At 41.9% G+C, this 27,968-nt stretch overlaps 1 protein-coding gene across 3 annotated transcripts; it reads right to left on the minus strand.

Annotated features, from left to right (window-relative positions):
- Positions 1-631: 631 nt before the first annotated feature.
- On the minus strand, positions 632-27,968 carry MYH8 (myosin heavy chain 8). Of its 3 annotated transcripts, none has more exons than XM_044249096.1 (38): positions 27,759-27,968; positions 26,986-27,129; positions 26,743-26,899; positions 24,547-24,574; positions 24,336-24,450; positions 24,159-24,251; positions 23,967-24,030; positions 22,993-23,091; positions 22,798-22,901; positions 22,487-22,625; positions 21,192-21,310; positions 20,952-21,101; positions 19,675-19,845; positions 18,013-18,317; positions 17,845-17,920; positions 16,157-16,244; positions 15,957-16,074; positions 15,481-15,604; positions 15,248-15,384; positions 13,542-13,797; positions 10,887-11,129; positions 10,617-10,793; positions 10,391-10,536; positions 10,219-10,309; positions 9,741-10,130; positions 9,180-9,306; positions 8,500-8,618; positions 8,179-8,375; positions 6,926-7,109; positions 6,677-6,842; positions 6,455-6,579; positions 5,230-5,538; positions 4,341-4,544; positions 3,227-3,352; positions 2,966-3,136; positions 2,673-2,777; positions 2,002-2,097; positions 632-899 (listed from the first exon to the last, which is right to left on the minus strand). In XM_044249096.1, exons 1-38 carry the CDS (start codon positions 27,966-27,968, stop codon positions 750-752), a joined length of 5,823 nt encoding a protein of 1,940 aa, XP_044105031.1. In that variant the 3' UTR covers positions 632-749. The 3 variants fall into 3 exon arrangements, with proteins under 3 accessions (XP_044105031.1, XP_044105032.1, XP_044105030.1); XM_044249097.1 differs by having other exon boundaries at positions 17,845-17,912; positions 18,008-18,317; XM_044249095.1 differs by having other exon boundaries at positions 17,845-17,912; positions 17,999-18,317.

The following is a 27,968-nucleotide window of genomic DNA, read 5'->3' on the forward strand; positions in this document are numbered from 1 at the left end:
TCACATACTCACTTGGCTTATTTTCTTGGTTCCTGCAGGTCTCTGCTCAAATGTCTTTTTTTTTTCTCTTAAGATTTTAATTAGAGAGATAGTGTGCCTGCATGTGCCTGAGTGGGACAGAGGGAGAGGGAGATGCAGACTCCTCACAGGGAGTCCAGCCCTGCTTCTTTATTTTCCACTAGCACTTATCATTTGACATATTACATGCTTTCTTATTCATTGGTTGCCTTTTTGCCCTTGTAGAATGTAAGTTTCCAGAGGGCAGGAACTCTCTTTGCTCACTGCTGTATCCACAGATCATAGAACAGTGCCTGGCATAGAGTAGATGCTCAGTAACTACTTGTGGAGTGGATCAATGAAGAGGTCCTGTCTGGAGAAGGAGACTTAGGGAGTGTTTTCCTTAGTGATTTATAACAATCTAGAGAGATTTAATAAAATCAAGTCCAGCAAAAGATACTTATATGTGTGTTTGTGTGTGTGTTGCGGGGGTGTGGCAGGGGTGGGAAAGGCGCTGCTGGGTGGTGATGGAGGTACAAAATACTAAGATCTCTGTAAGACCATATATAGTATTAAAAAACAGGTGAGAACTGTATTTGAGAGTAAATAAGTTTGTAAATGAAAAAAATGAGTATGAGTTTGCTCGAGTTTTTATTTACTCAACATTAAGAGAAAAATGAACATCATAAGTGGCCCAGAATAGCACATTTTGTGCATTTCTTCAGCCTCTTGGCAGCATCAGGCAGATGTGTTCACTCTGCACTGATTTTCGTGTGGACCTCCCGGCTCTTCACCCGCAGCTTGTTGACCTGGGACTCGGCAATGTCAGCCCGCTCCTCAGCCTCCTCCAGCTCGTGTTGGAGCTTGCGGAATTTAGCAAGATTAGTGTTGGATTGTTCCTCCTGAGAGGAAAGATGAAATTGTGAGAATTAGACTTAGTGATTCTCACTGCACTTGTCACCAAATAGGATTATTTCCTCAACTCAGATATGTCCTTCTTATGGTCTGTTTCGCATGTCTGACTTCAAATCTGAACAGAACTTGTCACTTCAGGTGGATATTTTTTTCACTCTAAAGAATGAAAGAAGAAACACTTTTGAAGTGGAAGGACTGCCTTAGTGTCCTTCCACTTCAAAAGTGTTTCTTCTTTCATTCTTTACACAAAGAATGTGTACGTGAAATCTGTTTCTGCTGCATGGACTGGGTAGAAAGAAGGAAGAGAGCCATGTGCCCTGACAGAGTTTAGTAAGTAAGAGTAAGGTCAAGTTTCAACCTTGAGACAACCTCACCTAACAATTTTTTTGTCATATATTTTGACTCTGGCATACAGAGAAAGGGAAAAAGTGGGAAAAATGGGTCTGAGAAGATGCATGCATCTGTTGGTTTTACTTATTACCACTTGAGCTCCTCCCTTCCTTCTTCCCTTGCCTAACTTCCTGTCTACTTCCAACCTACCACATTGTGTCTGGAAGAATGGGGAACATCAGGAAAAGTGAGGCTGGAGAATCTTCCAGCATGTTCTTATTTGCTACAGTACATGTGGAGAGACGAGCCCCTGATGATACTGGTAGTGTCAGGAACGAATCAGCTGGGGTAAAGATTTATGTTTGGCTCTTAAGAACACTTGGTCTTGCACATTTCTAGAGGGAGAGGAGTATTTATCATGGACTACAGTTGTGATGATGTAGTCTTTGCCGCTATCAAGGTGGGTTATTTGGAACTTTGCTTTATTCCCCCAACTCTTACAAAATGCCCAATAATAAAAATATCTCCTCTTAAGTCCTATTCTGTAATCAGGATTTGGGGGTAAGTTCATGTTTATAATATCATACAATATGAGTGGTATATTAATTGAATTTAAATTCAAAACAAAACAAAACAAAACAATAAAAGATATGAGTGGTATATTCTTATTTTGCTTGTTTTCTCATTGACACATTCTCTTAATATATTTCTACCCCAAAAGAAGTTTCCATCCTCCCTCAAGGGCTTAAAGGTACTCACAGCCTCCTCAGCTTGTCTCTTGTATGATTTCACCTTTGCTTGTAACTTATCTACCAAGTCCTGCAGCCTGAGAACATTCTTGCGGTCTTCCTCAGTCTGGGGGTGTGGAAAAACAGTCTGCATTCAGTACAATGGAATGAGCCTCTCTCAGGAGATAAAGTAAACCACTTTGGTATGATGGCAGGTGGACCTCGGGTAAACTTGGTCAACCTTGAGCCTTCCTCCGTAGTATTAACAGTAGCCATTCTTGCTAAATGTCCACACTGTGCAGGCACTGTGTTAGGGAATTCTGCACATCTTCTCTGATCCTCGCCTCCCTACTCTGAAGAGTACATGCTGTTACTCTCTTTTATAGAGAATGAAACTAAGGTTTAGAGTGTTAAGTAACCTACCCAAGTTCAAAAATTAAGAGGGGCCAAATTAGGATTAATACCCTGTTTATCTGGCTTTAAAACCTGTATTGTTTTCTCTGATACACAATTTTCTAAAGTCTTCCATGACCCTCCTATCTTAGAAAAGGGTCTGAGACAAGCATTTTTATCATTTGCCCCTTATATTTATATACTGAGTTCAGGCGGATTTGTTTGTGAGCACCACATAAATAGTTAAACAGATTGTCAGTTTCCCTTTGGGCAGGAAGTCTGGGTGTTCTAGAAAGTTTTTCCCTTTACCTGGTAGGTGAGTTCCTTTACTCTTCTCTCGTGTTTCCGCAAACCTTTAACAGCCTCAGCATTACGTTTCTGCTCATTTTCAACCTCTCCTTCAAGCTCACGTACCTACAACCAAGAAAGATACGTATATAGCTAGTCTTAGGGGATATTAATTAGCTCACGACCTGCTGAAGATATTTTGGCTGAATGCCTTCAGCCTCAAGACAAAGCTGGGCTTTAATATATAGGGAGAGAGAAAAAGAGAGGGAGTGTCCTTTTCCCCTTCCCAGATTCAGAGAGATTGTGAGACCCACCCTGGCCTCCAGTTTCTGGATCTGCTTCTTCCCGCCCTTCAGGGCCAGCTGCTCAGCCTCGTCCAGACGGTGCTGCAGGTCCTTCACTGTCTGCTCCATGTTCTTCTTCATGCGCTCCAGGTGGGCGCTGGTGTCCTGCTCCTTCTTCAGCTCCTCGGCCATCATGGCCGCCTATTTAGTAAATGCATCAAGACAATAAGGAAACCTGGTAATGGGAGGTAACACACCTGTGTCAGTAAAACCAATGCTTAGCTTGCTCACATCAGTGATGGCCTTCTTGGCCTTCTCTTCTGCATTGCGTGATTCTTGAATGACTTCTTCCACTTCACTCTGGAGTTGTGAAACATCATTTTCCAATTTCTTCTTGGTGTTGATTAGGCTGGTGTTCTGTTAAAAGTAGTCAATGGAAAGTGATAAGACTTGTTTGCCAATGTGGGATTTTACAGATGTCTTACTTGTTGGCTTGTGCAGGGGACCTGACAGCAACAATTTACTCAACTTTAAATTTTGTTCACTGCAAAATATTAATTATTTGAAAGATTGGAACAGCCCCCTCCAGCTACCCCAGTGTCTGTCTGATTTATGCATGACAACTTTTGGGAGATTTAAGAATGCCTATATTAATTAATTGCTCTTTCAATTATATTTCAATCAGACATTACTAGTGTTATATCCTCAAAAGTTTGGAAATAGCAGAAAGTAATTGATTTTTTTTTTTTTTGTGAGTGCTTGGCATTGGGAGTTTTTCGGTTGAGAAAGGATCTATTCTCTGATAACTTTCATGGTTTGCTCCCCGGGGGAATACTGAATTAGTCTTAGGAAAACATTTTATTAAAATTTTAATCCAGTGCTTCTCAAAGGGAATCAGCACTGCCTCATTGTGTATTTGGAAACATTTGGAGGTCGGTGTTTTTGCTTGTTAAAATGACCACCCGATGCCACTGCATTTAATGTCCAGGCAAATCAGCAATATCCTGCAGGACTCCCGTACAATAAACACAACAGTGCTAAATGCAGAAGGACTCCTGACGAGAAACACTGTGTGGCATATTTTTGGATTCCGGAGTTAACAAATCATCTTTATTCAAGTTTATTCTAAATCATGGTTTTCAAGATCTAAGAGTCAAAACTCTAAAGATTTTTTAAAATAAAACTCTCCTTTTAGATATTAGAAAATCTTAAAAAAGACATGTAGGAACACACACCAAAAAATTGCCTATCGTCCCACCATTCCAAGAAACTGCAGTTAATATTTTAGAGCATATCCCCCATCCTTTTTTATGTACATATATTTATAAAAATGGAGCATTTTTCTGCTATAATTCTGATCCATCACTCAGCATACACCAGCATTTGTCTGATGTGGAGGTCTTACCTGGGTGTGCAGGAGCTGGACGCGCTCGCTGGCATCCAGGAGCTCCTGTTCTGCGATTTTCCTGCTCCTATCTGTCTGCTCCAGAGTGGCCCGCAGCTCCTCAATCTCGGACTGCAGCAGATTGGCTCTGCGCTCCACCATGGCCAGCTGCTCCTTCAGGTCCTCCTGGCCCCGCAGGGCGTCATCTAGGTGCAGCTGGGTATCCTGTTAAGTTAAAAAAAAAAAAAAAAAAAAAAAGCCTTAGACACTCTGAAGAGGATGAGAACATCCCAGGAGGTGAACTGGCAGAATGTACTGGTGCCAAGAGCAGGAAGTGACAGGCCTGTCATTTGAGTGTGAAAATGGTGATGTCACCAGCTTAGGTGAGTGAGAACGATCAGGAGACAGAGTCTCATTCTATTTATGCCATTAACTGGTTATTTTTTCATGTGTGAATAACTAATGTCTGTCACTTAGAGAGTATTTTCCATATGCTCTCCCTAGTACTTGACATCTGTTATCTCATTTGATTCTCATAGGAACCCTATGAAGTGGGTAGTTTCATTCTTAATTTGTAGAAGCAGCAGCAGAGGTTCTGAGAGGTTAAATCATTGGCTTAAAATCAGGCAACCAGTAAGTAACACAACCAAGGCTCAGCCTCAGGCTTATTGGTACCAAAGTCTTGTACTCTCTCCCATCTCAAAGCTTATCTCTGGGCTTCTGTTTGTTCTTTTATATAGCATTTCTGTAAAAATATATTCTGTGCATATTTAATTTAGCTATCTCCATACTGTGAGCTGTGTAATTTGTTAAAAGAAAAAAAAAACTGGTTTTTTTTAGCACAAAGATGTTTTGCTGAATGGAGGACAGGTCACTTCCCTGGCTTAGCTGTTGATGTGGACCCGTTTACCTTCAGGATGCCTTGGGTGTTCCTGTAGTTCCTCAAACTCTCTGCAGCCACGCGGTTGGCATGGTTCAGCTGGATTTCCATCTCATTGAGGTCTCCCTCCATCTTCTTCTTGAGCCTGATGGCATCATTCCTGCTCCTGATCTCCGCATCCAGGGTGCTCTGCATCGACTCCACAACCCTGATGTGGTTTCTCTTCAGCTGGTCAATTTCCTCATCCTTCTCAGCAATTTTCCTGTCGACCTCAGACTTGACTTGGTTCAACTCCAGCTGGATGCGCAGGATCTTTCCCTCTTCATGTTCAAGAGATGCCTTAGCGAAAATAGTGATCAATTAATAATGATTAATTATTATGGTCAATTAATCATAATGATCAATTAATAATTAAAATAACTTAAATATTTGGAGCGTATTGCCTTGTGAGCCAAACTCTTATTAACATTAGTTTGTCTGATTTTACAAAGTACAATGTGACAGTTCCAGGAACCTGCTAGGTAAATCATTTTTTTTGTTGTTGTTTATTCAGTCAGATTATATAGGGCAGCTCTGTAATAATGGTGCTTTGTAAAGTATTAAGTGCTGTGTAAGTATTACTCATGCGAGTACTAACAGAACTTACTTTTAAACTCATGTAGGAAAAATGAACCCTCAGTCTGATTTATACATTAAAATGTTTGTAGAAATTCTCAATTTAAAAACATTTTTCTGATTATAGAATATATATATTCATTGTAGAACATGGGGCAATATAAAAAAAAAGGGGGAAATTCCTATTGTGCGCCCTACCCAAAGATGACCATTTTAATATGATACATTATATTTTTTAGTCTTTCTTCCTACTTATGCATATATTTTTACATGATAAAAATTATAGTGTATATCCACATGTGTCCTTGCTTTAAAATTATTGTCCACCATAAATACTTCCCCATATTAATTATATTTAGTGGTTGGATACAATTGCATCATATGAATGTTCCATAGTTAGCTTCATCTTGTTCTGGGATTGGAAATCTTTGTGCTTAAAGATTTATCTCCATTTAAGAGAATTTTCCTGAGGTAGATTCTTATAGAATTTATGGGTCAGAGTATTATATTTTTAAGGCTTTTGCTGACTATTGCCAAATTGTCCTTCATAAAGGCTGGACAAGTTCATATTCTCCCAAGTGCTGTAATAATGGGACCATCGCCCACTTTGATTTTCCCCCCTTAGCAGAATAATATGTACCTCTGCTTCCTCTAAGGCAGCCTGAATGTCACATTTCTCTTGTTCCACTTGCTTCTTTATTTTCTCCAGTTCATGGATTTGCTTCCCTCCCTCAGCAATCTGCTCAGTGAGGTCAGAAATCTCCTCTGTGGGTGAACAGACAGGGGAGGAGCAGTCAGACTCATGCAACATTGTAAGGGTCTTGCCAGGCTGTTGGAAGTACGGAAGTTCAAGAGCACTCACGCTGCAAGTTCTTGTTCTCTCGCTTTAGGGTTTCCACATGATCCAGGGATTCCTCATAGGCATTCTTGACCTTGAACAGCTCAGTACTGAGCGCTCGGGCTTCCTTCTGGGAGGCCTCAAGTTCAGCCTGAGTTTCCTCGTATTTCTGTTTCCACTCTGCCAGGACCTGAAAAGCACCAGATTGTCAGCTTCTGCAAGGAGAAAGGGAGACCAAGTAAACATTGATGAAGTTTAAGCAGGGCGGGCCACCTTGTCGAAGTTCCTCTGCTTCTTGTCCAGGGCGGCACAGGCCGCATTTGTTCTCTCCACGTCCAGCATGAGGTCCTCTACCTCGTTCTGGAGCCGCTGCTTCGTCTTTTCTAGAGAAGCACATTTAGCGTTCACGGCTTCTATGTGCTCCTCGGCTTCTTGCAGACGCTGGGCCAGCTTCTTCCTGAAACGTTAGCCAGGCAGTTAAGGAGAGCGGTCTGGAACCGGGGCAAGCAATAACATTATAGAAGCAGGCCTGCTTTTATAATGGCAGAGAACATATGGTTATCCAAGCTGTGGCAGCCAGAGCTGCTTTTTTGATCGGTCCTTCATGAAGAGGTCCGAAGTGGTGAGCCCCTGGGTTCAGCCCTTAGAAGCTGCTGCTGGTGCTCCATTGTACGTGTCTTTCCACAGAAGTAATTCAGGATTTTCAGGACTTGCGATTGAGTCTGGTCACAGAAAATGATTATTCAGGACAATTTTATTGATTGATGTATATATCTCATCTCATTCCAAAAAGGATTTGAGGCTAACTAGATATTTTACTGGGCAGAAATGTACTGAGCATACTCATTTGCTTTCTGACTTTCCATTTCATTTTATGTACTTTTTCCTTAGAGAAAAATAGATAGTTTCTGTTAATATGTATTTGAAGTTCTCACCAGAGAGAGAAATTGATGGATAAATCAGGACAGTTTAACCAAGGCAAGTTTTCTTTTTTCCTTTTGAATTGCCCACATTCTTCATTCCCCATTGAGTGCTAACTCTACATCCTAGTGGTACAGAAAAGCCTTTCTCCCAGAAGCCCAAGAAGATCTACTTGAAGGTCTTCTGTGGTCTATACACAGACTAAGGGTTTATTTTATTTAGACCAACCCTGGACATTATGTACAGTTTGGTAGCCTCCAGTATGGGTTTGAAGAGCTGTGTCTTCCTACTGCAATACTAAAGAAGGTGGGCTCTGGAATCAGGATATCTGGATTTAATCATGTGCCCTTGGGTTAGTGGGTAACCTCTCACAGCCTGTTTCCTACTCTGTAATATAGGGGTAAAACATGATGTTGCTATTAAAACTAAATGAGGTAATGTGTATATATAGTACTTGACACATAGTATGCACTCCGTAAATTTAGCATCTGCTATTACTGTTATGTTACCATCATCGACATCATCATCATCCTGTTTCTGGGAGTTGCTGGGTTGTGCAGCTAGAAACCGTGTCATTTTCCTCCACCAGTGTTCACAGCACGTACTTGGCCTCCTCCAGCTCCTCCGTGCGCTGGATGGCATCCGTCTCGTATTTGGTCCTCCACTGGGCCACCTCGCTGTTGGCCTTGGACAGTGCCCTCTGCAGCTCGGCCTTGCCCTCCTGCTCCTCCTCATACTGTTCCCGCAGCAGGTCACAGTCGTGGCGGGAGGACTGCAGGGCGTGGGCCAGGGCATTCTTGGCCTGCGGGAGGACTAGTTCAGTGACTTGAATGCATTTCTTCAGTGATACATAATTTGTATACCCAGACTAGAACCTAACGGGATGTACTTCGATTTGCTCAGCCAAGATCTTTGGTAAAACTCACTTTAGTTTCTTCTTCCAGCTGACGTTTCAGCTCCTCGATCTGCTGCGTAGATGCTTGTTTGCTTCTTGAAAGCTGAGAGACTAAAGCATCTTTCTCATCTAATTGTCGGGAATATTCTCCTAAGAATAACAGACGTAAATGAATTGGTTAACGGCATAAAACTAAGCTTAAGCGCTCATATATGTGTATACTTGTACATTTATATATGTATATACATCAAATATATATATATTTTTTAAAGATTTTATTTATTTATTTGACAGAGAGAGATCACAAGCAGGCAGAGAGGCAGGCAGAGAGAGAGGAGGAAGCAGGCACCCTGCTGAGCAGAGAGCCTGATGCAGGGCTCGATCCCAGGACTCTGAGATCATGACCTGAGCCGAAGGCAGTGGCTTAACCCGCTGAGCCACCCAGGAGCCCCTCAAATATATATTTTATCTGCTTCTAAATATACATATAGAGCTGGTTAGAACTGGAGGCAAAAAGCAGAAATGCCACAGAAGCGTCACAGGTAAACTATTCTGCCGGTTCTTGCTTTGTATTCTTTCTTACTTGCTCAGCACATTGCACCAGATTGTTTATTTCCCTCTAAAGTGGGAGGGAGTATTGCTGTTTCTCCAGAACCTCTGGAATCACTTTTATCTAGTATATAGTTCCAGGGTCCAGGGGAAGGTCCGCACCTGCTTCGGTCTGGAGACGCGCTCTCTGAGCCGTCAGGTCGTTGATCAGCCGCTGCTGCTCCTCTTCCTTGGTCTTAAGTTCATTCACCTGGTCTTCTAGAGTGCGACACATCTTTTCAAGGTTCCCCTATGGGATGTGGCAGTGAAAGATGAGTCACTGAATGCAGTAAAAAAAGTTAAAACTTGAGTAAAAATACTTTCAAGTATTTTTAGAGTGAATAAATTCAAGCATGAGTAGAAAGTTATGGTGCCAACTTGGATGGGACAGGCTAATATTTCAGCATGGTGAGGGTGGAATGTCCCTGAAGTAGCCCTTGTTGGAGCCCATTCATTTTTTCCTGGATTCTTTCCCAACAATACTGACACTTGCTTAAAGTGGATTTTGAAATCGTCTTAATAGGTCATAAGGAAATGCTAACAGAAATGAAGTAGAATGGAATATATTAGAATAGGAAATGTTAGATTAGTGCTATAAACTTCCAGCAAACAATGTTTAGTGACAGAACAATGAGTATTCTGTCAGGTTATTAATTACTAGCAGTTGGAGATGGTTTGGGGTACCTTGGCTTTGGAAATGGCTTCTGCGTTACTGGCGAGGTCATCGATCTCCATCTTCATCTCGCTCTTCTCCTTCTCCAGCTTCTGTTTGACCCTCTGCAGGTTGTCTATCTGCTCCCCGAGCTCGGCCACACTGTCCGCGTGCTTCTTCCTCAGGGTGGCTGCCGTGGTTTCGTGCTGCAAGGTGGCCTCCTCCAGGTCCCTGCGCATTTTCTGGAACTCAGCCTCACGCTTCTTGTTCATCTCGACCTGGGCAGAAGTGGCCCCACCGGCTTCCTCCAGGCGCTCACTGATCTCCTCCAGTTCCCGGGAGAGGTCAGAGCGCTGCTTCTCTGCTTTGGCTCGGGAGGCCCGCTCTGCCTCGATTTCCTCTTCCAGCTCCTCGATGCGGGCCTGGGGGTGACACATCAACATTAACGTAAACTCATCTTAGTCTCAGGGTTTTTGGGGTACAGAAAAAAGTGAAGGTGAGATGGTTTACCTGCAGCTCTTTGATCTTCTTCTGTAGTTGAACTTCTACTGCCTGCTCATCTTCAATTTTGCTTAGCAGATTGCTGATTTCAAATTCTTTCCTGTAGACAGAAGACCAAGACATATTACTACTCATGAATTGAAAGATGATATCACATGGAATTTTTTTCTGGAGTTCCTACTTTTTGAGTTTCTCATCAAGTTGCTGCTTGTCATTTTCTATATCCATTGTGGATTCTTGGGCCAATTTTAGGTCTCCCTCCAGTTTCCTCTTTGCTCTTTCTAGATCCATTCGAAGTTTCTTTTCTTGCTCTAGAGACCCTTCAAGCTAATGAGAAAGGAAAATATGTTAAACATTGAAAATGTTTTTTAAAAAATCCTTTAGATGGATATAAAAAACACACTTACATCATCCACTTGCTGCTCTAGCTTGGCTTTAGCCTTGGTCAGGGTGTTGACTTTGTCCTCTTCTGCCTGCAGGTCATCCAAGGTCTGCTGGTGGGCCTCTTGGAGGGCTTTCTTCTCCTTGGTCAGCTTTGCGATGGTTTCGTCCAGACCTGCCATCTCTTCCGTGAGGTTTTTCACCTTAAAAAATTAAAAAAAGAAATTGTAGCTGTGCTAAAGCATGTTAATAGGGTGGTAGAACGTCTGCATGGTAGAACAGAATATGATGCATACCTTGTTCTCTGTGGCGTGCTTCTCCTTTTCAACCTTGGCCAGGGTCAGCTCAAGGTCGTCAATGTCTTTCTTGAGCTCTGAACACTCATCCTCCAGTTTCCTCTTCTTGGCTGTCAGCTCAGCGTTGATCTCCTCCTCATCCTCTGCTCTCTCAGTCACCTCCTTGATCTTGGCCTCCAGCTGGATTTTGTTTTTGATCAGTTGCTCACACCTTTCCTCTGCATCAGCCAAGGCATCAGCTTCCTGTGGAGAGATTCGTTAAGGTCATTAGAGAGCTTGTTACGGTTTTGAACTTGTTCTTTACACAAAATAGTAGTGTTTGCTGACTTTTCGTGCCTTTTTCGGTATGAATATATATTAAACTTAATTGAACATTATTACATGGCCTGGAGACATGGAGCTAATTAAAAGCAAGACTATAGACTTAGAATAAAATTAATTTGAAAAATGACTGGATTGAAGTGTCTAGGAGAATGATAGGCCTTGGGAAGCCTGAGGTCTTGTCTCCATATTGTCTCCGTATGGATGAACATGGGCAAATTACTTTATTCCTTTATCTTTAGTTTTCTGATATGTAGTTGAGAGGGCGGGAATAAATGATCATTGGGAACATTTCAGGTGTGATATCAAAATATTTTTTTAAAAGAATTTATTTATTTATTTGTCAGAGCGCACAAGCATCGGGAGTGGCAGGCAGAGGGAGAAGCAAGCTCCCCACTGAGCAGGGAGCCTGATGTGGGATTTGATCCCAGGACCCTGGGGTCATGACTTGAGCCAAAGGCAGACACTTATCTGACAAAGCCACCCAGGTGCCCGCAAAGATTTTGATTTAGGTTGGTTAGATTTGGTTTTGCTCATTCCCTGTTCACCTCCAGAAACTAGTTGTTCGGCTGAATTTAAAAAGGAAAAGAAAAAGAACTTAAATAATTTTATGCCTGTGAATACATTTCCATGAATCGTTTGTTAATACACTCACAACCTTCCTGATAATCCACAGTAGTGCTGTAAATGTCCACAGTTTTCATTTGTACTTTAAGGAACACCTGTTAGTCTCAATATGAAGTTTAGAATATACAAGAATATGTAATTTTGAGGCATTACATAGCCCCGAACAGTTTTTATGAGTGACTGAGGAATTCAAATACAAATCAGCTTAGCCTTATTAGATTACTCTTGCCTGGGGAATTTCTTTGAATTCTCACTCAGTGTTTGTTTTGTTCATAGTTTATGTTTTTTAAATCCTTAAATGAATGACAATGGGGACTTCCCAGGGGTCCTTTGCTCTTATTTTTAATAGCGATGTATTTGGTAAGTGTTTATTCACTGACTGATGACAAGAGCTGTGAAGAGACGCAAGGCTGAAGCAGCTGTTGGTTGTGTGTTTTGGGAAAATGTAACCTTCATGTAAGTGGAGGTATCAGAAGGGAAGTTGAAAATAGCTTTAAGATTTTAGGGAAACTATCCTTTTCACAGGTTTTTTCATGGCAATGGTGGCTTTTGGACCATGCAAATGGGAGGTTGTCCTTGGTCAGAGTACTGGTCCAGTCTGTCCCCCACCCTGATTACAACTTTTTCCTGAGCTAGTAAACAGAATAAGAGCTTGGGATGTCTGTCAGAGGAGGGCTCACAGAGGGAACTTGGCTCTACCTTATACATTGGTGGCTCAGTTCATGTAACTGCAGGCAGATTTATTGAGCTAAATCTCAGGGGTTAGGGATGGAGAGAAGTAAGAATAAGGGGCACCTGCACCCCAGTTTTTATAGCAACAATGTTCACAGTAGCCAAACAGGCAAGAGCTGAGATGTCCATTCGACAGATGAATGGATAAAGAAGATGTGGTTCGTATATACAATGGTATATTACTCAGCCATTAGAAAGGATGACATCTTACCATTGACACTAATGTGGTTGGAACTGAAGGGTATTATGCTGAGTGAAATAAGTTAGTCAGAGAAAGACCGTTACCATATGGTTTCACTCATATGTGGAGTATAAAAAACAGCATAGAGTATTATAGGGGAAAGGAGGGAAAACTGAATGGGAAGAAATCAGAGAGGGAGACAAACCATGAGAGACTCTTATGTATAAGAAAACAAACTGATGGTTGTTGGAGGGGAGAGGAGTGGAGGAATGGGGTAACTGGGTGACAGGCCTTAAGGAGGGCACATAATGTGATGATGGGCACTGGTGTGGTATGCAACTGATGAACCAGAAGTTTCTGCTTCTGAAACTAGTGAGGTACTGTATGTCGGCTACTTGAATTTAAAAAAAGAATAATGGCCTTTCTTTAATTTCAGTACAGTTTCAGACTTGCATCTGGAGAATAGGATGATCCTCGTAAGGCTGGGATGAAGCACACCAGGCAAATGGGTAAGCTGTCTGACTAAATGCTGGGTCCTTGCCTTCAAAAGTCTTCCTGCATGGCTGCTAGATTTGTGATATTATTGAATGGTCTTTAGTTCTCCCTTTCCCATTTGTAATTTGGAAGTCATTGTGCATATCTTCCTCATAGGTCTACTGAGAGGTAAGTGAAACACCTAAAAAAGTAACTTGAGATTTTTCTTTTCCAAGACAAGGCTGTCTGTAAATCTAAAGTAGGTATGCCTTCCAGAAACGCTGCGGTAACATGTTGCATTCAGAATACAGAATACTCACGGACTGAACTTGGAGCTGCAGGTCATTTTTCTCTTTTAAGAGAGTGACCATTTTTTCCTCCAGTTCCTTCCTTTTGGCCTCTGACTTGGCGAGCTCGTCTTTGGTTTTCTGAAACTCTTCCTTCATGGTGGCCATCTCCTTCTCGGTCTCTGCGCTCTTGAGGAGTGGCTTGATCCTGAAGAAGAGCTTCATCCAGGGCCAGTGCTTGACGTTCATGAAGGCGCGGATGTTGTACTGGATGCAGAAGAGGGCTTCTCTGAAATGATGTAAAAATATCAGCGTCGATCAAGTCATCGGGGCCAGTGTTACTGTTGTTAGTTTTTATTTTACTCACAGGTTCCCCTTGTGGTGAGCCCCCAGGTGTAAATGATACAGCAGATTTTGTGTATGTTCCATGTGGGCTTTATACAGACACAGACACATTCATCGTAGTGCCCGGGGTAACCAGTTTGCTGAAGTGTATGGCTCATATTGAACAGTTCTGTGTTCTCAAGACCCATACCACGCTAGCAAAGGAGCAGACCGTAGAGCGGGAATACTTTGCACATATGAGAAACACATACCAGTTTAAGACCATTTGAGATATTGCAGTATTGGTGATTTGGGGGTGGATGTGGCATTTGTGAGTTGGTTGTGCTGCCAGGCTGTGGGCCTGCAGAGTGAGCTGTGAGATGACACCGGATGCTGAGATGCCCCGCCTGAGGAGTTTAGGATTTAGCACATCTTTCTTGAAACCTTTCCTCTTATTTTGATTACCACTGAATTATCCACTCATAACTTTTGTTAGCTTTTTCAGATAATGTACTGGCTTTCCTCAGATTCTTTCAAATGCCTCATTCTTATTTGCTTAATTAGATTTTTAATATCTATAGGTGATTTAGCATGCATGGAACACCCAAATTTGTTTTATCTAAGTACAATTTTTAAATAGTAATAAAAGATGTCTCTTTTGCAAACTGTAGCACTAGACTAGCAAGCTTTGCTGTATACCTCTTCAAGCTTATTAAAATGAAAATTCACTTTCTGTATAGGTCCAAATTATAAGAACCATGACTCTGAGAAGGCAAATACCATGACACAAACCACAATGTAGATGCGTGGGAAGGACTTGGGAACACTTACAATACCAGTCCGAGTAAGCAGGGGAGGAGCAAAATGAATGCAAAGTGTGTGTGGTGGGGGTAGGAGGGGGGCAGGGAGTGCATCAGTGCTGGACAGATAGAGCTGGATGAGGCTCACTGGAGAAAGGACAAAGGCAAGCTCGATTGGTAAATAAGTAAATTAGGACGAAGGGGAAGGGCTGGGGCAAACAGGAAAACAGGAGATCAGCAAAATACTCAGCCTGGCTGGAAGAGGCTGTGTGGTTGGGAATGACGGATGTCCTGGGGAATACAGAGGACCCTGACAGCCACGCAAGGCAACTGGATTTGTCATGGGGGACCAGGGGGGCCACAGACTGAGATATGCATGTTGGAAACTGTGCTTATTACACGTTATTCTGGCAGCTCTGTGTGAGGTGGATAGACAGGGAGAAGCTGGAGGGAGTCCAAGTGTGAGGGCTCAAGAGAAGGCGGATATGTCTTAGCAGTATGTTCTAATCATGTGAAAAGCATGTATTTGCCACAAAATAAAAGTTGATAAATGAGAAAGGCTGGGTGATAGTCCCATAGGGACTTTACAGTGCAGATAATCTGCACTGTTGTTACCTCCTTTGCAACATCTTCTGATACTCGACCCTCATTAGGAATCCCCTGCAGACGGCCTGAGTTCTTGTTATAATCTGGGCCAACTTTTCATCTCTCATTTCTTCCAGAAGACCCAGAAGTCCAGCTTTGAAGAAAACCTGGAAAAAACAAGAATCCCGAGTCTTCCCCATGGTACAGGAGACACAGAAATAGAAGAAGGGCATGGAGCAGGTAGGAATAAATGACAGATATACCTTGGTATGTCCAAATTTATACTGGGTGTGGTCAATATCAATAGAGGCAAGAAGTTTCTCCGAAGCCTTCTTGCTGTCGATGAACTGTCCTTCTGGAATAGCACTTGCATTTAAAACTTTGTATCTGTTCAGTCAAACAAAGGAAAGAATGATTAGTGAGGTATGATTATATGGGGCAACCAAATGACCACAAAAATCTGAGAGAAAAAGTAAAAGAAAATCCAGCTGTCCTTCAGGTGCAGATAGTAACACAGTGTGATTTTTCTGTAGTTTAATGCATGCGTCCTTCCTATTTATAAGAAATATCACCTCTTCGAACTCTCATCCTGTCCTACTGCCAGAAGACTATATTATCTGACTTCTTAATTTTATAGCATTTACTAAGCAGGGCACATGAAATACGATGAACAGAGGACAACAATTAAGATGATAGAATGTTCACAGCATTCAGTGAAATACAACAAAGAGACACTGGCCTTTGTTTAAAATCCCCATAAAGGATCCTGCTCGGGAACCCCTTCCTGCAGATGCGGATCCCTTCCAGCACCCCGTTACACCGCAGCTGGTGCAGGACAAGTTCATGCTCCATGGCCCCTGAGAGGAAGAACACACGTGCCTCATTTCATGGTCTAAAGCAAGCACCCTGGAGCTTGTTTGGGCATCAGATGGGTCTTACCTGGAGTCTTGGTTTCGTTGGGGATGATGCAACGTACAAAGTGGGGGTGAGTGCTTCTCAGGTTGGTCATCAGCTTATTTAGGTTTTCCTAGAAAGCCAGACAGAAGGGACTTGATGAGAAAGTTTGATTTCAGATTGCTTTTTGGTAATTATTCAGAGTGAACCCAGGCACTTCCTTAACTGTGAGGTATAAGCCTCTGAGGCTTCAACTGCTCTGAGCTTTTAAGGTCTTCAGAGTTCTAGACTGCCAGTTAGTCACAAGGCCAAGTGTTGGGAAGAAATGCAGGTCTTCAGGGTATTCATTTATAATAGTTAGGATCTATTCTCTAAACAAACTGCAAATCCCATAGCCTTGATGCATAGGAATTGCTCTCGCCTGGGAATCAGAAGACAGAATCTGTGGTCTCATTCTGCTACTGATGAGCTGCTTGACTGTAAAATCCCACTTGTCTTTCTGGACCTTAATCTGAAAAGAGTTGAGATTACCTCTAAATTCTCTTTCATCTGTCTAAGTGCTAGTAATTTTCACAGTTGTAGTTGACACTGGGAACCTAAGCTAGCCCTTGTCCCACCTTTGCCGTTTCTTCCTTGAGGTTATTCTCCATGGAACCTGTGACATCTTGTTTGTAATTTTTTTTTTTTTGATGAGCCTAAAATCACGAGACTGTATAATCTTGCATGGGTGGATCTTGGGTGCCTGGGAATGATCCAAAGCCTGAAGCATCTAGGGGATGTTATTTCAAAAAATAAAGTAATTGCTTATGACTGATGATGATGTCTTACTCAACTATAGAAGACTCACATGTAAATATTTCTCAATATTTCTTAGGTATAGTCTTTGAGAAGGCACAGTTGCTTTTTTCTTCTTTCATATCCCAGTTAACTATTAGGAAACAAAGTAAATACTGTGGGCTTCTCTTCTTGAAGACATGTGCAAGGATAAGTTTATGAAGCAAGAGCCTACTTGGTGAGATAAGGCAGATTGGTAGTGAAAAAGAAAAAGAACTGGCCAGTCTTCCTGTTCTAGTGACAGGTTATAGTCTTCAGCTTTAAAAGGAATGAGATTTAGCCATGCAGATTCTGACAAAGCAGCTGTGGTCCAGACATTTCACACATTTCCCTTTGGAAGAGTTAGTTGTTAAGTTATCTGACAAAATCACATTATTTGTAGTAAAATTATTTGTTATTTTAATCTTAAGAGATATTTTATAGCTTAATCATCCAAATAAATCATTAGTCTTGGTTTTAGAGGATTTTCTGCCATTATAAAAAATTAAATCCACGTCAGAGGACAAAGATGTATATTGAGGGAAGGATGTGCTAAAGAGCGTGTCTCTGGTTCATTGTCAAAGAACTCAGGAGCGTTCTTGAAGGGCAACATTGGTAGAATAAAGATAACAGCTTTCCTTGGGTACAGCTTTGAAGTTCAGCTATGCTTCTTTAAAAATCAGCCTGATTACATAATATGAAAGCTGCTAAGGCTGTTTCGGCATTACTGAACACATTAGATCATCATAATGAAGAATAATGGGTAGAGCATCTTGCCCTATAAGAGAAGTATTGCTTGGTTCTACCATGATAAGAGTGAGTATTTGAAGATTCCACTCTCTCCTGATTTATTCTGAACCTTGTAATTCTGATAATTTATAGAAACCGAATAGAGTTTTTGGGTGAAATTGGTACTTTACCCTGAAAAGGGCTGACACCGTCTGGAATGAAGAACCCTTCTTCTTAGCACCTTTCTTTGCGCCGCTATCTGAGGTAGAAAGAACAATCTATCAATTAGAGCAGAATGTTATATTGACATTTGGTGGGAATGGGCTTGATTTAGTTTAAGGGCACAGAAAGTACCTGCTTCAGCACTTGCATAGGTGGAAAAGAGACTGGCCAGAGTCTTCATTGCGGACTTCTGGTACAGCCCAACCACAGTGTCATTCAGAGGGTCCTTGTTCTTGTCAAGCCAGCCACCAATGTTGTAGTCCACAGTGCCGGCATAATGGATCAGAGAGAAGTGGGCCTCCGCCTTGCCTTTAACAACCTTAGGCTTCTGGAAGTTGGCCGACTTGCCCAGATGCTGGTCATACAGCTTGTTCTTGAAGGAGGTGTCTGTGGCCTTGGGGAACATGCACTCCTCTTCCAGGATGGAGAAGATACCCAGTGGCTGAATTCAGAAAGGTGGACATTAGTGTCAACTTCTGTTTCCCAAAAGATACAGACGTGGTGGTTGTATCTGATTGAATTATCAGAACTGCCAGATAAATAAATAAATAAATAAATAAATAAAATAAAATAAAAATATATAAATATAATAAAATAAATATAAATAAATAAATATAATTATATATATAAATAAATATATATAAATAAATATAAAATATATAAAATAAACCAGGTCATAGCCCACAAAGAAATCCTTTCGTTATCATTGGAGTAGCTTTCCCACCATTCCTTGTCATATTCAATCCATAGCACACTTTCAGGTAAAAGAATAGCAGAATACAGTCAGTATAGCATGTACGGGCATTTTGTTAAAATGTTCTGTGTTATCACACATTTTATCTATTTAATGAATTAATCTACTGTCACTTTTATATTGTTATGAAAGGGATTTACTGACTTAGAGTGATGTTTACTTTATATGCAGTAGTTGAATAATATAAATAATCCAAACCTTATTTAAGACATTTTCTGTATTTAATCCCCTTTGGGTTATAGAAAACTATAAGCACTTAGACTTCTTGACTTCCAAACAGATTATCTTTTATAGAGGTTCTTGCTGAGTTACATGTGTACTAATTTTTATCTAGAAAAAAGATTTATTTTTGTTGCTGATGTCTTCGATTGCGATGGAGATAGATTCAGAGCTAGTGAGGTAGTTCTGCTGGTGGAGGTGATCATCTCAATTGAGTTTTCAGAGCTGCTTTAAAACCAGGTTTGAGTTGCTGTTAGGACAAAACTGGTTAGAACAGAATGAAACTAAACAAGCTGATTCTTCTTCTTCTTCTTTTTTTTTTTTTAAAGATTTTATTTATTTGTCAGAGAGAGAGAGAGCAAGCACATGGCAGGCAGAGGTAGAGGAAGAAGCAGGCTTTCAGCTGAGCAAGGAGCCAGATGTGGGACTCGATCTCAGGACCCTGGGATCATGACCTGAGCTGAAGGCAGATGCTTAACTGCTGAGCCACCCAGGTGTCTGCTTCCACTCTGATCCTTCATACGCAGAAGTTGAAAAGAGGAAGTTAGTTCTAAACAAAAATTCTGTTTGTTCTTATATCCTTCTATGTAAGATCACCGTGATACTTTCTAGAATTGCTTCAGACACTTGGGAAAGTTATCCTTGCACTCTGTCTTTCCTTTAGAAGTCAAACAGAGCAAGGTGCTGGGGTGGCTCAGTCAGTTAAGTGTCCAACTCTTGATTTCAGCTCAGGTTTTGATATCAGGATTGTAAGTTCAAGCCCCGAGTTGGGCTGCCCATTGGGCATGGAGCCTACTTAACAAAACATGAAGAAAGTCAAACAGACCTTCTCGATGAGCTCGATGCAGGCAGCCAGGTCCATCCCGAAGTCGATGAAGGTCCACTCGATGCCCTCCTTCTTGTACTCCTCCTGCTCCAGCACGAACATGTGGTGGTTGAAGAACTGTTGCAGCTTCTCGTTGGTGAAGTTGATGCACAGCTGCTCCAGGCTGTTGAACTAAATAAAACAAAATTTTCAACATTAAGTGGGTTTTTTAGCAGTAAAATTCTGAAAAATTATTTTATTGAAAAACTGAAAAATTCTTTTAGTGAAAAAAATAGGGAATCCAGTAAAGAAATAAAATTAAACTAATTGTTGTTCTTTCAGAGGTCCCAAGGGAAAAAAATGAAAATTTTTTTGACAAGAGCCTTTATTGTGAATTCTGGGCATTATTTAAAGGCACAGGTGTCAATTATACAGCAAGACTTCTGGTAGAATCGACCTCTTCACAGCTGTAAGCTTGCATAGCAAAAGCATACCTTGAAAGTACAACCATGGTCCCATGAGATATGGTTTGGTTTTAAGGGTGAAGGCAATTTATTGGAAAGACTTCTTTTACCATCCCACTCTCAATTCAGGATAAAGTTCTCATTTTCACTCTTGTCTGTCACAGAATAAGGAAAGCTTATGCTGCAATCTTTTAGTGGATGTACAAAGTGGAATAATAGGTGAGTTTTTCTCCTCTCCATCTCAAACATCTAGACACTCTTCTTCTTGCCGGGTCTGTCAAAGTAGGGACCTGATGACCTGAAGGAGTCTTTGTACTAATTTACACCCGCCTTTTACACATGCTACAGCAGATGCCCTGGAGGTGAAATAGTGCATGTCTGATGAGCCTGGGACAGGAGAGACTATGACCAGTGTGCTTCCTCCTCCACCGGAGATGCCCTGTCTACATGTCTGGGCTCTTGTCCTGGCTTTGCCTTAAAGGGCTATGGGATCTGTAGCAAGGGTTTTCATTTCCCTGTGGCTCTTGTTTTTCCACATGTAATTAGTAGTAATATTCATTATCCTTTCATGGTTTGTTTGGAAGATTAAATGAGGCATCATTAAATGAGCATATTAAAGTGTTTAGTGGAGTCCAGAAATACCCTCACTCCTCCACAAATGCCAGTGATGGTTGTCATTACGTTCCTGTTACCGCCTAGTTGTGTGGGAGGTCACTCCTGTCCTGGGTGCTGATGGAGGAAGCAGTGTGGACACCATAAATATACAGGAATGCCTAGTGTATCAGAGCTCATGGTATTTTTCTCTCACTTTTTGTTAATATGAATACAACTCACATCAAAGATCTCAAAGCCGGCGATGTCCAAGACCCCGATGAAGTACTGCCTGGGCTGCTTGGTGTCCAGCTGCTGGTTGATGCGGGTGACCATCCACAGGAACATTTTCTCGTAGACGGCCTTGGCCAGAGCACCCACGGCGTTGTACACCTTTGTGGACAGGGTAGTGATTGTTGGTGCTACTGAAGACATGTTGTGAAGGCCTGGGACAGGTATCATTCACTGAGGTCATACACTCACCTGCTGCACAGTCTGGCCTTTGGTGACGTATTCGTTGCCGACCTTGACCCTGGGGTAGCAGAGGGCTTTAAGCAGGTCAGCAGAGTTCAGGCTCTGGAGATAAGCTGCCTTGTCAGCAACTGCAGAGACAAAATTCAAGAAACGTTTAATGGTGGATATCCCCTTTAACCCAATTTTCTATGTTTCTCCAACCCATTTTCTTTATTATTTAAATAAAAAGTTTTGAGTAATTCTGTAGAAGGTCAGATGAGGTTCCCTGTACATCAGAGCACATGCTTGCTAGTAAATAGTCAGGTACATTGGTCTTTGGGGATTTATTGCAAGCAGCTTTTGAGAAATTCATCAACAGTTAACATATGTCCAGGGTATATGGCAACACTTTATGTAAGGCAAGAGCCATAGGGCCTGCTCTTAAGGCAGGCACATTAGGTGTGGTAGGAGGCAAGAGATAAATACATCTTAATATTTGCTGTTAGGGAGAGATAAAAGTGACAATATTTGGGTCCTGCTCCAGTTTTGCTCCTCCCAGTTTAAATCCACTTTTTCAGTTTCATTATCTGAAGATGTGGGTATTAAATTTCACTATGCGCCCCCTTCAGAGTCTCTTTCTGAAATTCTGCCAAGGACTGTAACGTAAATGCCACAGGTCCAGTACCACAGAAACTGCTGACAAGTTTAGAGGAGGGAGAGATTGTATCAAGCTGGGGGAGGAGGGTTTCAGAAAGGCTTCAAGGAGCAGGTAACTTTAGTTTCCTTGGTAGGTCCTTTATGTTCCACACATGGAACACATGATTTTTCTTTCTCAGTTCTCTGTTTGTCTGACTGCCTAGAGTGCCTGTGGGTTTATATATAGACCGCACAGATGTGCACAGATGTCTAGGGATGTCCTCTGTCCCCTGCTCTGTCAGGCAGATCCTGTCTGCCCAGGCACTAGTGGGCCAGCTAGTGCTGAAGTAGGCTAATATGCCAACTTGTCTCACGTATGTGGCCACCGTTGCCTTAGCAGAGCAGGAGCACTGTGCTGTCTCTTCCTTTCTCTCATCATCTGGCCCAGCTGTGCTTTTTAGATATGTCTTTCTAAGCATCTGTTAGGGTTCATTTTAACTTATTTGGGCTACTTAGAAATGATAAAGCTAGGACACACGAGGGAGGAAAGATGGGGAGGAAAGTGTGTGGTGTGTGTAAATATGTACATGCCCTTCAGAATTTTAGCTATAATAGAGATGTGAGTTTAGAATAGACTTTTTTCCTGCCATAATCTTTAATTCAGACCCAGAAGAAGGTTCATCTGGGACCTTCGGTGCCATCCGGCTCGGCCTGCTCCTCACGCTGCTTCTGCTTGAACTTCATGTTCCCATAATGCATCACAGCACCCGTGAGCTTGTAGATGGAGACTTTCTCTTCAGGAGTGAAGCCCAGGATGTCAATGGCGCTCTGCCAGGAAAAATGACAGGACAAATGTTAGGGCAGAAGACACTGACTTATTTTGGAGAATTTATACAGTATTGTAGAATAACCACACCTACAGTGGGCTATTTTTGCACTTATGAAATTTTTTTCAGAGAGAGAGAGTGAGAGTGAGTGTGTGTGTGTGAGAGAGACTTACATCTGTGGCCATCAGCTCTTCTTGGTCATCAATGCTGGGGACTGTGATCTCCCCTTGACTGATGAAGGCATAGTCATATGGGTTGGTGGTGATCAGGAGCATTTCTGGGTACATACGGTTGAGGGTATACATTTTACATTAGAAATTTTTAATAGAACTAATAATGTTTATCTGTGAATGTAAGTTCTTCCTTACCAATCAGATCTGGCTTCTTATTGGAAGTGATCTGATAAAAAATATGATAGCTTCTTTCTGCCTTCAGCTGGAAAGTAACCCTGGACTTTTCTAGAAGATCTGGAAATAGAAATATATATTAAATTAGAAAAAAAATCAATACAACTTAAATATATATATTTTTAGAGGGGGAAGAAGGACAGAGGGAGGGAAGGGAGAGAGGGAGGGGGAGGGGCAGAGGGAGAAGGGAGTGAGAGAATCTTAAGTAGGCTCCTCACTCAGTGCAGAGCCTGGTGCAGGGCTTCTTGATCTTACGACCCTGAGATCATGACATGAGCCAAAATCAAGAGTTAGATGCTCAACTGACTGAGAGACCCCAGTGCCCCAGTGCTGCTGAAATACCAAATGAACCTCAGTGTCTTTGCTAAAACTGGGGGAATTATGTTAGACTTTGTTGACATGTCTGCCTGAGGATTGATCCTTTTGGTGCTGCATATAAGAATTCCAAATACATATGGCAACTGTGCAAGTTTCTCACCATCTAAGAGTAGAGACAGAAACCTGTCTGCTCCAGTAAAAATAAATTTTTAATATGGGCGACCTGTGACCTCTGGATTATAATTGATCTGTAATATCTCCTCCTTCCTCATGTCACCTGAGACTTTGTGGTGAGCAATTACTTAGAAGTATCTGCCAAAGTTCAGATGAAGAGAAGTACCATAAGCCTATAGGTGACTTGCAGGAATCCAGATGTAGCCCTAGTGTTTGTCCTTGAAAGAATATCAGAGTTCCTTCTGTGGCAGGAATTTCAGAATGTGCTCTAGAACTATCAGTCTGCACTGAGGTTGACAGAGCACACAGCGGGTTTATGGATAAGTCTGGTATTAGCTCATGGGCAACACTGGCAACAGGCTTGGCACATGCCAAGTGTTCTGAATATCCTGCACATGAAATCACTTATTTCTTTTTGGATTTTTAGTCGACCTGTTACTCACATGTTTCAATATCTGCAGAAGCCAGCTTCCCTGTAGTACCAAAGTGGATTCGAATGAATTTACCCTTGAAAAGAGAAAGATTCGTATGGAAAAGTTGAAACACACAGGAGGATGCAATTGAAATGATAATCCGGATATGTATTCTCTGGCATGGAAGGGCTGAGAAGATCCCTCTGTGACCAGGAGACTTACAAAGCGAGAGGAGTTGTCATTCCTCACGGTCTTGGCGTTGCCAAAGGCCTCCAGTAGGGGGTTGGCACTGATGATTTGATCTTCAAGGGTCCCCTGCAAAGGCAAGAGCAGTCCTTACTTCTGGGGCTCCAGACTTTCCAAGAGCCCTGAGAGTCTAGAGTCTGGCCGCAGACCCACCTGCATTTTGCCGGGGGTAGGTTCCTCCTTCTTCTTCTCCCCAGTGACTGCAATTGTTGCAAAGTACTGGATGACACGCTTGGTGTTCACAGTTTTCCCTGCACCAGATTCTCCGCTGTCAAACAGAGACCAGAGAAGAGATCAGAAATATTACAGCTCACGTTGTCTGTATCTAAGACAATCAAAACCAGAGAAGGGAGGAATCACGTACGTGATCAGGATGGACTGGTTCTCACGATCTGTGAAAGAGAAATCAAGACCATCAGTTAAAAAAGAAAAAAAACATTCAATATAAAGATAATGAGTCAGTTTAGATCAAACACAACTTGTTCTTTTAACATTTTGAAGATGTCACCTATGATTTTGGTTTTATGGTTAGTCCCCAAAGAGCCCTTGGTTCTTGGAGTAAAATTTGTGACAATGACAGTCAGGCTATCATCGGTTTCCTTTTGTATCTTATTAATTTTTAAAGACTTCGTGATGATCAATTTCAAACACATACCAAGTAGAGACAGTAACATAGGGAGCACCCCATGTTCCTATCATACAGCTATGACAATTATTACCATTTGGCCAATTTTATATCCTCTATACTCCCATTCCATTGTCCCTGGATTATTTTAAAGAAAATCTCAGGCATCCTATAATTTCCTCTATCAGTACTTCAGTAAGAATTATAGAATTTTGAACTCATGAGGGATCTTAGAAATTACCAAGGCCAACTCTTTTATTTAACAAACAGATAAAGAAGAGGAGACCTACAGAGGAATCAGTGACTTTTTGAATAATAATTATGTAGCTCACTAAGTTCAAAGATATTCAGGTCTTTTGACTTCAACTTTATATATTTTTCTGCTACTTGCCCTCCTCCCAGCTCTTAACATGACTAATTTGAGTGCTGGTAACACTAAATAGGGAAGGGATCTGGAATTGTAAATGTGTTCGTTTAGTCTTATGTTCCTTTTAATTTCATGTACATTTCTAAATCACAAAAACGGACATTTTTACTAGTTATATGACTGATGTTTTGGATTTATACCAATTATCTGATATGTTACATCTCTAATTCTGTTTGAATGAATTCTCAAACCTAAAAATCTGTCATTGAAATAGATACAAATCTGGATGTTATTTCGATGTGGATGTAGACTTCAGAGAACTTATTCAGAGCAGTAAATGGAGACTTTAGAACAAACTCAAATGGGTTTTTTCCAATAGCAGAAAAATTATGAAAGATCCTATCATATCTCACGGGAGCACTGATAAGAAAACAAAGTTCTAGTCTCTTTTGGCAAAGCTAAAATAAGATGAACCAGGTCAGAGGCCATAGTTTAGCATGGTTTTATATGCAGATCACATTTGCAAGCCGTAAGTGATCTTGAACTTGGAGTAGTCCCAACGTTGGGGAGTGGAGACCTTGGTGTAGGGGTGGTGGTGTACAGATCCGAGTGAGTGCAGCTGCTGAGTATTACAGCCTCTGAAATGAGCCAGCCCATGGATCATTTCTGGAAGGTAGCTAGCTTCTGCTGACAACGAAAGAACAGTTTCCTGGCATGAAATCCTTATGGAATTGCTGGCCAATTTATAATGGAAGATTCCTATTTTATTCCTTTCTCTTCTCTCTTCTCCTTTAACACACAGCTTAAAAACAAGTACAGCAAAACAAACCAAACCCAGAAAAGAACCAAACCCTCTCAGTTTCCAAAACCCTATGGAACAACAGGAAACTCCGGAATTTGGAGTATTTCCAAAGGCAGTACATTTGGTATGTGAAGATAAAAGGTTTTGATGCTATACTTGGGCCTGTAATGTCTATCAGATCTGTTTGTTTATGCTTTGAGAAGACAGGAATAACAGATTTTGAAACAATTTCAAAAATATTTTCAGAGGAAGAGGTATTTTTGTTTTCTTCTGTTCTAATAGGAAAATGCTTCAGAATCATTGAGAGGAAAGTGGTAGCTCTTTCTACGCCAAAGGCTCACACTATTTGCTGTGTCGTTTAACCATGGAGGTAAGAATTCACAAAATCTTCCAGCTGTACCTGGTAACCATTTTCTTTGATTGCTATGGATGTGCCTATTTTAAAATAATGGGTTTGAACTTTTCTTCTGTCAAAATCAGAAATTAAAAACTATGGGAGAGTGGCAGATGCATTTACAGAGGTCTGCTGATTGTTTCTGCCTGGCTCCCGCTTACTGGATGGGTTAGCTGGGCAGGTCAGTGAGCTCGGCCAGCTGCCCTTTCCCCTCTGAAATGCGGATGACACTATAGCTCTGGGAGTTCTGTGAACATGGTGAAGCCTCGTGTGGCTGCGATGTATTATTATAATCAAGGGCTAGACAGAGTCTGTTTGTTAAAGGTTCTCTTTCTATGCATCTGGACATAAATAGCTGCGTCACCCACTCACCGGTCAGCATGAACTGGTAGGCATTGTCGGAGATGGAGAAGATGTGGGGCGGGGCCTCCTGGCGTTTCTTGCCTCGGTAGGCGGCCACCACCTCAGGGTTGTACACTGGCAGCCACTTGTAAGGGTTCACGGTGACGCAGAAGAGGCCCGAGTAGGTCTGAGAAAACCAGAAAATGTGACATGTGGATCTTGTCTTTACCCAGAGAGATAGACAGAATAGAGATATGCTGAAGGGACGCTCACGTAGATCATCCAGGCTGCGTAACGCTCTTTGAGGTTGTACAGCACTCCAGGCTCGTGCAGGTGGGTCATCATGGCCATGTCCTCGATCTTGTCGTATTTCGGAGGGTTCATGGGGAAGACTTGGTCCTCCCTGACGGTTAGAGTCTGGCAAGTAAAGTGAAAGACCACTTTGTATTAATGGTGGGACACAGAATTGGTTTGTCTGTTTGCTTTGCTTATAAAACTGTAATTACTAAAAAAAAAAAAAAAACAAAACTGTAATTACTGACATCTTTCATTTATTTAGTATTCTTTAAATAAAGGGATGAAAGTATATTTGTTTGAGAGTCTGATGCAAAGAAAATCTGTCTCCTATGATGAACTAGGATACTACATTTTTTAAAAGATGGTTTTTCTTCCCCCATCCAATCTGGGGGGAAGGAATGGGGAAACTAATACATTATTTAGCTCAGTAAATAACAATACTTCGCTGACAGGAGAAGCTGGCTTCTGTTTCTAAACCCCCAAACTTGGGGTTTAGAGTGGGAAGTGGGGAGTTCAGGGATATGGTGGCGGCTGACTCCAGTGTGTCAAAGTCCTGTGAATAGGTGGGAAGGGGGGACCCGAGGTGACTGCTGGGACCCTTCTTTGCCATCTAAATCAGGCATCCATAACAGACAAGGAGGGTGTCTGTGGTGGCAGGAGGCTGAGGTTCCCAGCAAGGAGAGCTTCACCTTGAATGAGGAGACGCAGGAAGACAGTTGGGAGTGTTTTCTCCCGGTGTGTTTACTTACTGCCCCACCTTCTGTCTTCACAGTTACTTTCCCTCCTTCCTTGCTCTGTATGGTGCTCTTCACGTAGGAGGCCTTGGGCTCTGCGACAAACACCGATGTTTTAGCATCGAAGGGTTTGTTTTGGGCCTCGATGCGTTCCTTTTCCGATTTTCGGAGGAAGGGAGCAGCTTCGCCAAAAACCGCCATCTCAGCATCCGAGCTCGCACTCAT

This window comes from Neovison vison, chromosome 5 (genome assembly GCF_020171115.1).
Source record: "Neovison vison isolate M4711 chromosome 5, ASM_NN_V1, whole genome shotgun sequence".
In the NCBI taxonomy this organism is placed as follows: Eukaryota; Metazoa; Chordata; class Mammalia; order Carnivora; family Mustelidae; genus Neogale; species Neogale vison.